At 34.3% G+C, this 11890-nt stretch overlaps 2 protein-coding genes across 2 annotated transcripts; one reads left to right on the top strand and one right to left on the bottom strand.

Moving 5' to 3' along the window:
* Positions 1 to 3904: 3904 nt before the first annotated feature.
* Positions 3905 to 5859, bottom strand: LOC130980646 (uncharacterized). Its single transcript, XM_057904304.1, has 4 exons — positions 5710 to 5859; positions 5380 to 5474; positions 4943 to 5062; positions 3905 to 4001 (listed from the first exon to the last, which is right to left on the bottom strand). Exons 1-4 carry the CDS (start codon positions 5857 to 5859, stop codon positions 3905 to 3907), a joined length of 462 nt encoding a protein of 153 aa, XP_057760287.1.
* A 981-nt stretch (positions 5860 to 6840) lies between these two features.
* On the top strand, positions 6841 to 8871 carry LOC130982377 (xyloglucan O-acetyltransferase 1-like). Its single transcript, XM_057906362.1, has 2 exons — positions 6841 to 7260; positions 7615 to 8871. The coding sequence occupies exons 1-2, from the start codon at positions 7008 to 7010 to the stop codon at positions 8724 to 8726; spliced, it is 1365 nt and encodes a 454-aa protein (XP_057762345.1). The 5' UTR covers positions 6841 to 7007; the 3' UTR covers positions 8727 to 8871.
* The last annotated feature ends 3019 nt before the right edge of the window (positions 8872 to 11890 follow it).

Below are 11890 nucleotides of genomic sequence, written 5' to 3'. Positions count from 1 at the left end.
GGCACTCTATTCCTACTTTTATTATCTTATGTTTAATAGTTATAGTTTTCTTAGCACGCAAGTTAACTCGTTCCTTGAGCGTTACGCTTTTATTTCGCGATTTTTATTCCCTCTATTCTTCAAGGCTCCTAGCATATTATAATCTTTCTACTATTATATGTACATATTTTATTTTAGAGGTCGTAATACCACACCACCTCTGTTTTACGACTTAAGCGTAAAGCTCAGTGTGGTAGGGTGTTATAGAGTTAGATTCGGTAATGGTTAGGGCTCCTGAAGCCAAACGACGCCGTTTTTGCAAAAAGTTAGAAAATCGACTAGATCTCAATTCGGTTCGACTGACCGTTTCTCGGCCGGTTTAGCAATCTAATTTTGGTTTTTCAAATTTTTGGTTTTCACATTTGTCCAAATCGTCATTCTCATCGGTTCATGATTTGACCGTTTGACTCGCTGATTCGAATTGGCTTTCAGAACCTTTCCAAGATATGAATATGCTTATGTGTATTGAAGAAAAACTTTTCATCTAATTTTCTTTGAGTATTGGAGAATTTAAGAGAAAAATATGATAATATATTGTAGAGTAAAGTATCGTTTTTGTCTCCAATATTTGGGGTAAGTCTCAAAATTATCCCTAACATTTCAGTCGTCCTATTTAAGTCCCTAACGTTTCATAATTGACTCAATGTTGTCCTACCGTTAGAGATCCGTTAACAGAATTGACGGCGGAACAAAATTGAGACGATTTTGAAACGTTAGGGACTTAAATAGGACAAAAACGTTGAGGATAAAAACGATACATAGAAATAAATTTTAATTTAATTTTATCCTTCAATAATATCAATTTTTTACTATACATAGTATTCAATTATTTTTTAATCACATTTAAGTAAATTAACTTAATCACATTACTTTCGTTCTAAATAATTTTTTTATAATTTTACTCTTAAAGATTTTTAGTTATCATGAAATATTTATAGAATGACTAGTATATAAATTTTTGGAAAAGAAAAAATAATATATATATATATATATATATATATATATATATATATATATATATATATATATATATATATATATATAGGGACAGATCCAGAAATGATATTATGGGGGGCCAAAAACATATATAATATTAAAAATTATGTAAAAAATTATATAATATAAGATGTATTACAAAAATATACCGACAGAAAATATATTTTAAAGTAAAAAAAATATGTGTATACTTTTTATTAACGAAGTGGTCGAATCTTCGTATCATAAAATTCACCAATAATAGAATTTGTGTCAAATTTTTCAATAATTTTCTTTTCAATATAACTAAAAGACAATTAGCAAGAAATTCATCTTTTATTTTGTTTCTAAGTTATTTTTCACAATATTCATAGTTGAAAAAGATCTCTTAATTGTAGCAATTGAAACAGAGAAAATTAATACCAAATGAATAAAAAAAGACGGCCACAAAAAGAAAAAGAATTCACTTTATGAGATTTGAAAATTTTTATTTAATTAAAAAATATTAGTAATAATATCTTTTTCAGATTTCTTTAATATTGTTACTTACTTTGTAGATATTAAAAATTATTAATATTTAAATTAGATTGAACTTTTATTTATACTAGACAAAATAATAAATAATTTTTTTAAAAAAAATTAAATTATGCATAATAACTTATTACTATTAAAAAAAAGTTTGGGGGGGCCGAGGCCGCCACTCGCCCCCCCTTATATCCGTCCCTATATATATATATAATAAAATATAAATTATACCTCTTGTCTCTAATGTATCAAAATTCTTTAAAATTATAAAAAAATAAATTTATTTAAAATAAAAATAATGTGATTAAGTGTAATTTACTTAGATGTAATTAAAAAATAATTGAATACTATGTGTAGTAAAAAATTGATATTATTGAAGGATAAAATTAAATTAAAATTTATTTTTATGTATTATTTTTGTCCCCAACGTTTTCATCCTATTTAATTCTCTAACGTTTCAAAATCGTCTCAATTTTATCCCACCGTCAATTCTGTTAACGGATCCCTAACGGTAGGACAACGTTGAGTCAATTTTGAAACTTTAGAGACTTAAATAGGACGATTGAAACGTTAGGGACAATTTTAGAACTTACCCCAAACGTTGTGGATAAAAACGATACTTTACTCTATATTGTAATATTTATGTATATAGGTGATTTTGGATCAAACTAATTGTGGAGTTTAAATTTACAAAATAATTTATATCGTAAAATATTTATATCATAAAATATTTGAATTTTAATAATTTAAGTATTTAACTATGAAAAATATAATTAATTCAGTAATTATAAAAAAATTGGAATAGTTTAATAAAATTACAATTTTTTTTTGCATAACTATCAGTTTTGTCAAACTAACCTAATTTATAATTGTTATCAAATTAGTTTGATTTTTTATGTTTAGAATTATTTTCAATAAAATTTTTATTGTTAGAAAAGGGTAATTTCCTCAATAAAACAAGACAAAGGGATGACATGTGTTAGTCATTTGCCTAGCCTCTCCATCGCAGATCGCACTTACATGTTTCAGTGATGCCACTTTCGAAACTTATGCAATGCTGATTGAGGTGGAAATTCTTAGAGAAGAAAAACGACAGGTGCTAAAAAGGCTTTGCACATCACAAAGTTGTTGTGATTTAATCTTCAATTAATAAATTCTTCTTGAAATTGTTTTGGAGGGTTAGTTAGTTTTATAATCTTTAAAATGTATAGAATCATTATTAATCTATTAGAGCAGGTAAACAACTACTAATAGCATCCAATGCTTTTTCACAAAAGAGTGGTATTAGTCATCTGTGTCATCCCAATGAGTCAAATCAGCAACACCATCAAATTGAGCCATCACAATTCACAACACGTAAGTTGCCATTGTCAAAGTCACTATTACTAGGTTACCACTCATGCATTTTAAGTGTAATTTCAAAATTTATAAATGGAAAAACTATTTAAAAAATATATCAATTTAACTACAATTGAATGAATCAATTATTAGAGCCTAGTACAACAAAATTAGAGAAATTATTAACAGCTAAGGAAAAGTTAATTTTATGGAATTAGGGTGTGTTTAGAAGTTTACGAAATTAGAATTAATTTGATTTCGAAATCAAATTTTTTTATTTGGAATAAAATAACAAAAAAAGAAATTGAATTAATTAGTAAATCTCGCAGATTTACATTATATCTAAACTCAAAAATTCTTCTATTTTTGAAAAGATTTAATTTGAATTAAAATAATTTGGTGTCTTTATAAAAAAATTAAGAGTAAAGGACATTTTCGTCCCTGACTTTTTTTTTCACGGACATTTTTGTCCTCAAAGAATGAAAAATACATTCAAGTCCCTGACCCCTGAAAAACGTGGACATTTATGTCCTTCCGTTGAACTCAGCCGTTTGCACTGAACGGAAAAGGATGAGCTGGCAGAGGTGGCGCTGAGGTGGCCGTAACGGAGGACAGGTGGCATGGAGCATTTCATAACAGGACGTATAAGTCCCTGGGGAGCATTTTGTAACAGGACGTATAAGTCCCTGGAGACGAAAACGACGCCGTTTCGTCTCCTCCCCCATCTGCCATTTTCTTCTTCCTTCGTCCCTTTTTCCTTCCATTCTTCTTCCTCAGCCCCTGCCTCCATCACCGCCGCACAGCTGCGCCTCCGTCAACCACCATCAACGCTGGCGACCTCATCCTTCCTCTCTTTTCGCGTCTTCTTCCCTTTCTCACTCCCTTACTCCCATTAGTCTCTCTCTCTTCTCACTTTCTCTCATCTCTCTCTGCTAAGCTGACCCTCCCATTTTGTTTCAAGCATGTAGCAGGTGCTTGTCACACACCAATACTCTATAACTAGCATGAGACCCCTCAGATGTATCTTTCAATGTGACTTGCCACCCCATTGCCTTGGCAATGTCTTGAAATCCAACACATAAACATTATCATAGGTTCTTGGGTAGGTGTCAAATGCTTCACACCTAAATTATAAAAATTGCAGAATATTACAAAACACTAACAAAATCGTAAAAGTAATTTGGGGGAATTGATATAGAGGCTCTTTCAGTATATGAAATTTGTGCTACTAACAGGAACAATATTCATAACCTAGCAGTCAAATTTCTGACTAATCAATACTGCTGCAAACCTAAGAAAGCACTCAAAAAGAATGAAATATCATGAGTATTTTTAACGAATTAATAACAATAATAAATGTTTCATAATCCAATAAAATAAAAATAAAAAATCAAATAAACAGTCATGAATTTACATATTATTTGAAATTATGTAGTGTTCACACAATTGTAGTTGTGATATTAAAACTATGTCATATTGAAGCTATGAGATTTTGTATCTAGTAAGCATCAATTAAAAAGAAAAACTAAAAATTAACCTAATTAAACAAAAAAAAGTAATAGCAGAAATAAGGATAAACATTACCAATCCCGTGGTGCTAGCAATTGACAAGCTAAACTTCTTATCAAAGTTATAATCCTTGTACAAAAAATCTACATAAGAATTGCAACGTTCACAACTTAATGCCAAATATATTATAACAAATTTAGACATGGCTTGATAAGAAGCCAACCATCAAAAGGATTTCAAACTACAGATACTTATAAAGTCTCCAAACATGTAGCATTGTAGGCTTTATGTATACTAGACTTATTATGATATTTGAGTTAAGATATCATGATGGGTTTCAATATTTAAAGTACTCAGAAAGAGTACAAGGCATTCCCATACTCAAAAAAGAGTACAAGAAACATTTGATTTTAATATAATCCCATATCACTATAAATCTTCATGCGATGTGGTCAAGCATTATAATTACAACACAAGAAATAAGATGGGATAACATATTATGAACTAGCAGATAATCATGAATATATTCAACTATATATAAAGAATAACTTCGGACAATAATCTTAAAGATGTGTGGAATGAAGTTAAGTTCAGGTTTACCTTTTGTCCTTTTGCCAATATCAGAAAATGGTGCTGGACCATTGCCCATAATGGTTCAGAATAAATGTATGTATTCCTGTACATCATCATAAACGGATTAGACAACGTTTAGATTAAGAGGAACAAAAGAGTTGGAAATGTAAAAACAGTTAAAAGAATAGCGTTATTCCAACGCACAACAACTAAAAGCCTAAAATTATACGAACTTCTTCAACCCTTGTACAAAGATAAAGGACATGAGCTACCCAACAAGAGAGAGTTCAGTATCGTTTCATAGAAATTCACATGTTTGTTAGGCCACCAGCAGTCAAATTTCTGACTAATAAATGCTGCTGCAAACCTGAGAAAGCAGTCAAAAAGAATGGAACATCATGAGCTGGGAGCTGGACCTACCAATCCCAAAAGCAACATCTTCTTTGTGGCCAATTGCAGACCAAGCGCCGCAACCAAGCCATACGCCACCATCCCAACCAAAGGAAGAGGAACACCTATCAAACACAAATCATAAAAATGTCACTCACACATTCTTTCAAACACATTGCCTGCAAATAATACCCTTCACACCACAAAATCCAGAGACCAAAAAGAATCACACATAAAACAACAATATGGCAAACACACACATCAAGCCAAAACCCTAACAGAATCAAATCATAGAACAGTTCAATTGCAAGCACCATCGAATAGTTGCAACACATTCAAGAGAAGGCAAGTGGCGGGAACCTTGGTTTCCTGGTCGGGTTCTGCGGCGGAGCATTTGAGAGGCGGCGGCAACCTCATACGCTGCGTGACGTCAAAGAGGCCCAAGCTCCGGTGGTTGGGAGCACGGTGGTGCCAAATGGGTACAAAGGAACGAAAAGATGATAGGGACATGAGAAGGTGAAAGTGGCTATGGTGGTGGAAGCTTCTAGTTGCTTAAGCTTCTAGTAGCTTCGCCAGCGTTGATGGTGGCTGACGGAGGTGCCGCTGTGCGGCGGTGATGGAGGCAGGGGCCGAGGAAGAAGAATGGAAGGGAAAAATGACGAAGGAAGAAGAAAAGACAGAGAAATTGGGGGAGGTTATAAAAACGGCGTCGTTTTTGTCTCTAGGGACTTATATGTCCTGTTACGAAATGCTCCATGCCACCTGTCCTCCGTTACGGCCACCTCAGCGCCACCTCTGCCAGCTCATCCTTTTCCGTTCAATGCAAACGGCTGAATTCAACGGAAGGACATAAATGTCCACGTTTTTCAGGGGTCAGGGACTTGAATGTATTTTCCATTCCTTAAGGACGAAAATGTCCGTGAAAAAAAAGGTCAGGGACGAAAATGTCCTTTACTCAAAAATTAATTTTATTCTTTAGGTATTAAAAAGTTATAATACTGGACTTCACTCAAAAATTAATTTTATTCTTTAGGTATTAAAAAGTTATAATACTGGACTTCGGCCACTGAGACTAACCAAACAAACAGGATTGGTTGTCCAAGCAAATTGCATCAGTCGTTTGAGCATACTAGGTCCGGTGTCTGAGGCCACCCTAGTTGGTCGTCGTTATTAGTGGAGATAAAAAAATGTGTAGTAAATAAATTATTAAAATATAAAATTAGATTATTTTTAAATTAAATTGATTTTTATTATACATTATTAGATATAAACACAATAATTTATTCTGGATTTAATTTATTTCAAATCAAATAAAATAAATTTCAATAATATTTTGTTTCAAACACACTCTTGTTTAGTTGATTGGGTATGAAATTAGAGAAATTATAACAAAATTGATATAGCACTATCCTCCCTATGGCTTGAAAAACAATCCAATATAAATTGCTGAGACTTAGGTGTCAACTTTAGCGTTCAATCAATAAACAAGACTAAAGGAACCTGCTCCTCTGCTGTTCCCTATTTGACTTTCATTTTTCTTGATCAATTCCAAAGAGAAACGTGTCTCTTACTCTCTTTTTGTGTCTTCTCACTTCAAAACATCATATACCAGAACAAACAAGAATTTCAGAAGCAAAAAGAAAGAAAGAAAGAAGGCTATGAAAAAAATGGGAGCTACTACAACTCCATTATTCAAGGATCATTATTCCATTTCAATTATCTCACTCACAAAGAGGCTTCTTCCTTGGACTTTCTTTGCTCTTTTTTCCATAGCTTTTGTTCATTTGTACTTCTATCCTTTTCTACCTTTTACTACTACTCCATCACCAAAAACTGATGACTTCTCCCACTCCTCCTACCCTTTTCTTCATGCTTCTCTCCCTTCTTCTTCACCTTCTCCTTTGTCTTCAGGTACAAATATACATAACTTGATGTTGTTAATACTATTTCACTTTTTTTTAATTACTGTTGTTTTTGACAGAAAGATACATTGAAAATTTAAAATCAGACGTATCAATTTTGTAGGTACTATGGTATCAAAAGTGATAGTATCACCATCATAATATACTAATGGATTTGATTTTGATTTGAATTTTAATTATATTAATTTAGTCAAAATAATATTCATTTTAAAATAGACGGATTAATATACTAGTGGATTTTAATTTTTTAACATTGAGATTCTAATTAACAGCATCATATGATGTTGCCAGAAATGGTTAGTTTGTTGATCAAATCTTACTACTATTTGATTTTTCATTGCAGAAAAGGAAAAAGTTTATGAAGAAAAATCATGTGATTACTCTAATGGCAAATGGGTCCGTGACAAGAGAGGACCTTTGTACAATGACACAAATTGTGGCATGATGAAAGAAGGTAGAAATTGCAAAACACATGGAAGACCTGACTCAGAGTACCTTTATTGGCGATGGAAGCCAAGTGAATGCAACCTTCCAACGTTTGACCCCAACATTTTTCTCCAACTTGTTAGGAACAAGCACATTGCTTTCGTTGGTGACTCTCTTGCTAGGAACCAATTAGAGTCATTACTATGCATGATATCCACTATTTCAACTCCAAAAGTTGTGCACCAAAATGGTGATGGTCAAGGTAAATTTGGTCAATGGCACTTTGCTTCACACAATTCAACCATATCATTGTATTGGTCTCCATTTCTTGTTCAATGTGTTGAGAAATCAAGCACAAGGCCCAATAATTTGTTGTATTTGGAGCGTGTTGATGAGAAATGGGATAGGCATATGGATCAGCTGGACACGATTGTGTTATCAATTGGGCATTGGTTTTTGCTTCCAGCAATTTACTATGAAAATGGTTCAATTCTAGGTTGTCATTACTGTCCTGGTCTTAATCACACAGAGATTGGATTTTATGATGTGTTAAGGAAGGCTTTGAGGACTACATTTAATAGCATAATTGAGAGGAAATTAAGAGGTAAGGGCAAAAATGGAATTATCGATGTGGTTGTGACAACATTTTCACCCCATCATTTTGAAGGTGATTGGGATAAGGCTGGTGCATGTCCAAAAACTATGCCTTATGAGAAGGGGGAGAAGAAACTTGAAGGAATGGATGCTGAGATGAGGAAGATTGAGATTGAAGAAGTGGAAATTGCTAATAATAAGGCCAAATCCGAATTTAATGAATTTGGAAGGCTTATTAGGTTAGAGGCATTAGATGTAACGGAATTAGCATTGTTGAGACCTGATGGGCACCCTGGTCCTTACATGAATCCTTTTCCATTTGCCAGTGGAGTTCAAGAACATGTGCAAAATGATTGTGTTCATTGGTGTTTGCCAGGGCCTATAGACACGTGGAATGAGATTTTGATGCAGATCATGAGAAAATGGAAGAAATAGAGACAATGTAACGAGTTAAGGAATCATATTTATCTTGTTAATTTTATTGTATACTTTAGGAACATTTCATGGTGGTCATGGAAGGACCAATTCCAGTTGAGAAAGGATTGTCTATAATAGAATTTTCTTGGGTTATCCTTATTTATATTCTTTGGATATGAAAAGGGAATTAATTTAATTTGTTACAAACATTTTGCAATGATTGTCACACAAAAAAAAATTTATGCAAGGATGGCCAGCAAGTTTTTTTTTTCCCCAGTCAGACAGTGGCGCTCTTGTATTTTATATCAGACAGTGCTAGCGGGAGTTTTTAATTTTGATATTGGATTTTTAGTAATGTTTTTTAATAACAGGTAAAATTTAGTGTATATTTTTTGTTATATGGAGATTATAAATTTAACCTTTTGATTTGTGAAATTTAACTTTTTTTTTCTTAATTTTTAAAACACAAAATCTATCATTTGATTTGTGAAGTAACATAAAACTTACCTTTCCATTTATGAACTTTAATTTTTTAAAATTTTTAAAACACAACTTACATTTTGATTTATAATTACTCCGTGCTAAATTAAAACACACTACTTCTCCATATTCGAGAATAACACAATAATAATTTTTTTATTAAAAAAAACAGCCTGCTAGGGGCTACTCTTGTTATTTATTTTCTTGAAATACATCATAATTTTTTTTATTTAATTTTTAAGTGTGATTTTTCAGCTAAAGAAAACATTTGAGAGAAAATTGTAAATGGTAAACTATTATATTTGACTTTTTCATTTTTTTAAGTGAATAATAACAGAATTATTTCATTTTAGATTGCTAGTTAAACTTCTTTATATATCAACTAATCTTGAAGTGGTATTAAGAAATTTACAATTGGGTTGATTTGAAAGAATGAGAGAATGAGAGAGCGAGAGGGGAGAGGGCCATAATGGGTGGAAAACACCGGGAGGGTTAGAATTAGGTAATTTAGTAGAGATCTGAGGGTTTGGAATCGAGAAGAGTATTGTCGTTTGGAAAACGAATCATTCTCTATTTTTGTAGATCATCCTCCTGTAGATATATCAAAAAGGGAGTTGTACCACTTGTTCAACTGGACTGGACGTATAAATGATATCTATCTCTCACGAAAACAAAAAATGGTAATACTTACGTGTTTGCGTTCATCCGGTATACAACAAAGGGTGGAGCGTTGAAGGCTATTGCGGAGATGAATAGAACGAGGTTACGAGGGAATGTTATTTCAGTCGGGGAAGCTAGGTATCAACACACGAATGAAGGGGAGAATAGGAAGAGAATTCATGAGGCGGGTGATGTCCAAAATATTGTCAAGATTCAAACTCAACATGAGGAAAGTACAAGATTCCCGAGGAAGAATGTGGAAGAGACGAGGAAGAAAGGAAAAAATGAGAATCCACATGGCAATGGGTGGACAAAGAAGATGAAAATTCCGGTAGCAAAAGAGAATCTGAACTGGCTACAGAGGAGTCTAATAGGCGGGACGACAAAGGCTATTGACTTTTCTTCTTTGAAGTCTATGATTGGGAAGAATTTGTCTCAAGTTGTGCAAGTACGAGAATTAGGAGCATACAAGGCACTCATGACTTTTGATAGTGTCTTGAGTGCAGAAGAAGCTTACACGTTCAAAATGAACAACCTACTACAAATTTTCCACAGCGTATGGAGATGGGATGAGGAGGAGTGCAGTGAAACTCGAAGGGTATGGTTAGAGTGTTTTGGTGTTCCTCTGCATACATGGTCAGCAGAGACATTCAGAATAATAGGAAGCCAATGGGGAGAAGTAATTAGATGTGACAAAGCCACAGAATCATGCCTCTCATTCAGTATGGGACGGGTGCAAATAGATACTTGTATCATGGACATCATCAACGAGTGGATTCACGTCACAATTGGTACTAGCGGATTTGATGTCCTGATTAAAGAGGTTGGTCATGAGAGTTATGGAGTGGAATGCAAGATTGAAGAGGTAGGTAATTCTTATCTCCCAAAAGCATGCGAGATGGTTGCTAGCAGTTCGAGCGCCATGGCACAAGTGAAAAGTAGAGATCCGGTGGCTGAGTTGGTGATGGCGGTGCTAAAAGAGGAAGAAACGGAAAAGGGTAGAGTAGTAATTTCAGATGATATTTTGAATGAATGGAGTAATTTCAATTTAATTCAAATTCGTACAGCAAGGGAAACGGGTGATCCTAATTTAAAGGGCAGTGAGAATTTTATGGGATATAATGATTTGATGATTAATGATGCTGAATCAGAAAAAATAATTCGCTATGATTATAATAATGATGGGATGAAGAATAAGGATTGTTGGAGAAAAAAAGAAACCCAAAACAGGCTTTTTAGTAGGCCCAAAAACTTTTATTGTAACAGGTGTGCCAAAGGAGAGAGCTCGGGCTTTTTTTCCTTAGTTGAAAGCCCAGATCATGCTAACATTCATGATGATGCGGCTATAGGACAGGTGAATCCGGGTCAGACGAGGGTGGACTGGGTCGAAGCAACTCCGAGTCCTGTGTTATGCGCCGCGGTTCATTATCAAGTTGAAGGGGAGATCTCAGGGTGTGACGCCGCAACAGATCAACGAAGCTTGGGAAAGCACGTAGCCAGCGAGGAGCGACGGGCTAGTGGAGGAGACGTTGCCGTTGAGACTGTAGCGGTGTATGCTGCCTGCGATCTTCAACTAGAGGTATTGCCCCCCATTGGAGATTATGTCTTCATCAGGGTATCGCTCAACGCCAGCAATGGCGGGGTTACGTTCTTCGATGGACGGCGATGTTGACATGGAAGCGACGGTGCATTGTCTAGTGCCTCGAAAAAATGCTGCTGGTCCGAAAGTTGGTCCTGTTATAGGTGGAGATGACGCACCTGTAGACGGTTTAACTTTGAACGGTGCGGGGTTTATGAAGGCAGTATCGGGGCTGGGAGTGCCAGGGACATTAGTGTTGGAAATCCGAGGAACAATGATGGTAAGGATTTGGAACGAGAGGAGCAGATGTTGGAAAATAGGAAGACGTGGGAGCTGGCTATTGAATCAGGAGCCGTGCAGTACAACGAAGAAGATGATATCATGACAATTCTTCAAGAACAGAATGAGGTATTAGCTCAGAAGAGGAGAATAGCAAAGCAGAAAGAAAAGGCACGAAGATGCA

Source organism: Arachis stenosperma, chromosome 5 (genome assembly GCF_014773155.1).
Source record: "Arachis stenosperma cultivar V10309 chromosome 5, arast.V10309.gnm1.PFL2, whole genome shotgun sequence".
In the NCBI taxonomy this organism is placed as follows: Eukaryota; Viridiplantae; Streptophyta; class Magnoliopsida; order Fabales; family Fabaceae; genus Arachis; species Arachis stenosperma.
Note: the sequence above shows the minus strand (reverse complement) of the source record. Positions and strands in the feature narration are given on the sequence as shown.

Coding starts and splice junctions, on each gene's coding strand:
- LOC130980646 (XM_057904304.1), bottom strand. CDS start 5,859: ATGTCCCTATCATCTTTTCGTTCCTTTGTACCCATTTGGCACCACCGT. Junction 5,063..5,379: donor AGATGTTGCTTTTGGGATTG/GTAGGTCCAGCT, acceptor GATGATGTACAG/GAATACATACATTTATTCTG. Junction 4,002..4,942: donor CACACATCTTTAAGATTATT/GTCCGAAGTTAT, acceptor TTTATAATTTAG/GTGTGAAGCATTTGACACCT.
- LOC130982377 (XM_057906362.1), top strand. CDS start 7,008: ATGAAAAAAATGGGAGCTACTACAACTCCATTATTCAAGGATCATTAT. Junction 7,261..7,614: donor ACCTTCTCCTTTGTCTTCAG/GTACAAATATAC, acceptor TTTTCATTGCAG/AAAAGGAAAAAGTTTATGAA.